This window comes from Nicotiana attenuata, unplaced genomic scaffold, assembly GCF_001879085.1.
Source record: "Nicotiana attenuata strain UT unplaced genomic scaffold, NIATTr2, whole genome shotgun sequence".
Lineage (NCBI taxonomy): Eukaryota > Viridiplantae > Streptophyta > Magnoliopsida > Solanales > Solanaceae > Nicotiana > Nicotiana attenuata.
Genome location: NW_017673020.1, coordinates 152259 through 155252, shown reverse-complemented (window position 1 = coordinate 155252; position 2994 = coordinate 152259). Strand labels below are relative to the sequence as shown.

General features: G+C 43.2%; 1 protein-coding gene across 1 annotated transcript; it reads right to left on the bottom strand.

Moving 5' to 3' along the window:
* Positions 1 to 325: 325 nt before the first annotated feature.
* On the bottom strand, positions 326 to 1207 carry LOC109215209. Its single transcript, XM_019379229.1, has one exon. The coding sequence runs from the start codon at positions 1205 to 1207 to the stop codon at positions 326 to 328; it is 882 nt and encodes a 293-aa protein (XP_019234774.1).
* Positions 1208 to 2994: the final 1787 nt, after the last annotated feature.

The window sequence follows — 2994 nt, the reverse complement described above, 5'->3', positions numbered from 1 at the left end:
CCTTTGTCATTTTGGATACTGACAAGAGATTGAACTTGAATGCTGGAACACAAAGAACATCCTTAAGAGTGTCACTTTCTGTAAGTTGACATTCTCCCATGTGTGAGATTGTGGCTGAATCTCCAGTAGGCAACTGAACATGTCCTGTGTTTCCTACTGATTGTTTATGATGTAACAATTCTTTAGAACCAGTCATATGATTCGTAGCTCCTGTATCTACAATCCACTTACAAATTACCATATTTTCACATAGCTCTACATTGCCACAAAAGCATTTACCTGCCATGTGAGCACTGACATCTCCAACAAAATTTTTGCTCAGCAATTATAACAACTGGTTGTACTGGTTTTGTGTGAAGAACTGAGCTGGTACTGTTCCATTGCTCGTTTGTTGACTAGCCACCTGTGTGGTTTGAGGCTGTTCATTGAAAAGTACAGCATTTGCCTTTCCCTTTGGCTTGAAATCTGGAGGATAACCCACAATTTTGTAGCATTTGTCCTTCAAATGTCCTGTTTCATTACAAAAATCACACTTCATTAGTTTATAACAGTCTTTGCGAGTATGTCCTTTTAAGTGGCAAAAATCACACTCCAAACTGTAATTTCTCCTTTGCTTGATTCCTAATTGTGCAGTGAATAGAGCAGTAGGCTCAATGTTCCCTGCATTTCCATAATTGACACCAGTAATCATCCTCCTACTTTCGTCTTGAACTACCATGGCATATGCTTTGTTGATAGACGGCAGAGTAGGCATTAAGAGGATCTGACTTCTAGCTTGTTCAAAGCTGTCACTTAATCCCATGAGAAACTGCAACAAACGTTGGTACTCCAGCTGCTCAACATACTCAGCTGCTGCAGGTGGTGGTAAAATGGAGTCATACTCTGCCAATAGATCTCTGAGCTTTGTAAAATAGGTAGAAACAGAACAAATTCCTTGAGTCATAGTAAAAATCTCCTTGTGCAGATAGTACAATCTCGATCCATTTACTTTATCAAATTGCTCCTTGAATGCATCCCACACTGTACAAGCATTAGACGAAAACAGTACTCCAGTCACTAAATCCTTACTAACATTGCTCATCAACCACGAAGTCACAATTGCATTACATCGATCCCACTGGTGTGCTAGCCCAGAGCCAAAATCCTCTTTTGATGTCGATCCATCGACAAGGCACAATTTATTTTTTCCTAACAAAGCTACTTTCATAGCTCGACTCTACAGAGTGTAATTCCCGTCAGTATAAGTCCTATCGACAAGGATCCAGGTCCATCAGAAGGATGTAGATATAGCGGATGATTCGAGAATCGTTGATCCTCCAGCTGAATTGACTCCATCATTAGTAGTACCACTCGATTCTTCAGAAACCGCCATGGATTAGGTCAAATCAAGAGCTAAAAAAATCAATTTGCTGAAAATTAGGGTTCCAACGAATGCAGAAATGAGTGAATTCCTTTGAATTTCCTTAATTGCTCGAAAATTCCTTGGAATTACTCGATTAACTGCTCTGATACCATGTTAAATTCTCACAATTGAATTGATGCCATGATTTTAGAACAGAGAGAAGAGAAAGCAATTTGAGAGAAGAAGTGCAGAGGAGGAAATTTCCTTCTTCGATATATCTGAAAATGAACAAATGTACAGTACATATAACCACTTCCAACCAACTCATGTACAGCTGTACAAGTATTAACTAATTGAACTAACTACAGTTACACTAATTTAACTACAGTTAAGTTAAGAGCCCATGTGCTAAGGCACTACCTGCGTGGACACCTCCTTTACAGTCATNACTGCCTCCGATAGATCTCTCTCTGAGTAACGGGAAGAAACTTCTCCAAGAATAGCTGAGTAAACTGCTCCCAAGTCAAAGCTGGTGATCCGGCTGGTCTAGCCAAATAGTAATCTCTCCACCAAGTCTTGGCGGATCCAAATAAGCGAAAAGTAGCAAAATCGACCCCATTGATATCCACTATCCCCATGTTCCTGAGAACCTCATGACAGCTGTCTAGATTATCCTGGGAATCCTCAAAAGATGCACCACTGAAAGTGGTAGTGAAGAGCTTGGTGAACCTATCCAATCTCCACAAGGCATCAGGAGTCATAGTTGCTCCGTCACCAGCCTGGGCTACCACACCCGGCTGAACTGCTCCAACTAGCTGAGCTGCTGGAGTCTGAAACTGGGGAGTCACCTACTTCGGAGTGCGAATAGCAGGAGTCTGGGCCCCTCGTCCAGCCTGAGAGACGGCTGGTGCTACAGGAAGCAAGCCTGCCTGGGTGACACTCTCCATGAGGCCCACTAGACAGACCAGAGCATCCTGAAGTACTGGGGTAGCAATGAACCCCTCTGGGACCTGAGCTGGGCCCACCGGAGCTGTCTGGGCTAGAACCTCCTCGTAAAACTCAACCTGAGGCTCCGCCACTAGTGCTGTTGCTCCGAGCTGAGCTCTGCCCCTACCTCGACCTTTAGTATGGCCTCGGCCTCACCCTCTGCCCCTCGTGGGAGCTGCTGCTAAGGAATCGGGCTGCTGATCAGCGGATGAGGAAGCGCGTGTTCTCGGCATCTGCGAAAGAACGGAGTAGAAATTCAATTAGCATTGAGAAACCAAACCGCACGACAGGAAAAAATAGATGTAAAGTTTTTCCTAACTCTGTAGCCTCTGGGGGATAAATACAGATGTCTCCGTACCGATCCTTTAGACTCTACTAAGCTTGTCTGTGAATTGTGAGACCTATGTAACCTAGAGCCCTGATACCAACTTGTCACGACACGGTTTTCCCCACCCCTCGGTAGTCGTGATGGCGCCTACTCGTGAAAGCTAGGCAAGCCAACCAACCGAACTATTTACCTTATTTCCATTTTTAAATTCGTTAACAACTAAGAACCAACAATTAATAAAAAACATAATTTAATAAGCGGAAGACTAAATTTCAAATTTTAGTAATGCCACCAATATCAGTACATAACAATCTACCCAAGATTTGGTGTCACAAGT

Excerpts from the sequence above, each read along its gene's own strand:
- LOC109215209 (XM_019379229.1), bottom strand. The coding sequence starts at position 1,207 with ATGAAAGTAGCTTTGTTAGGAAAAAATAAATTGTGCCTTGTCGATGGA.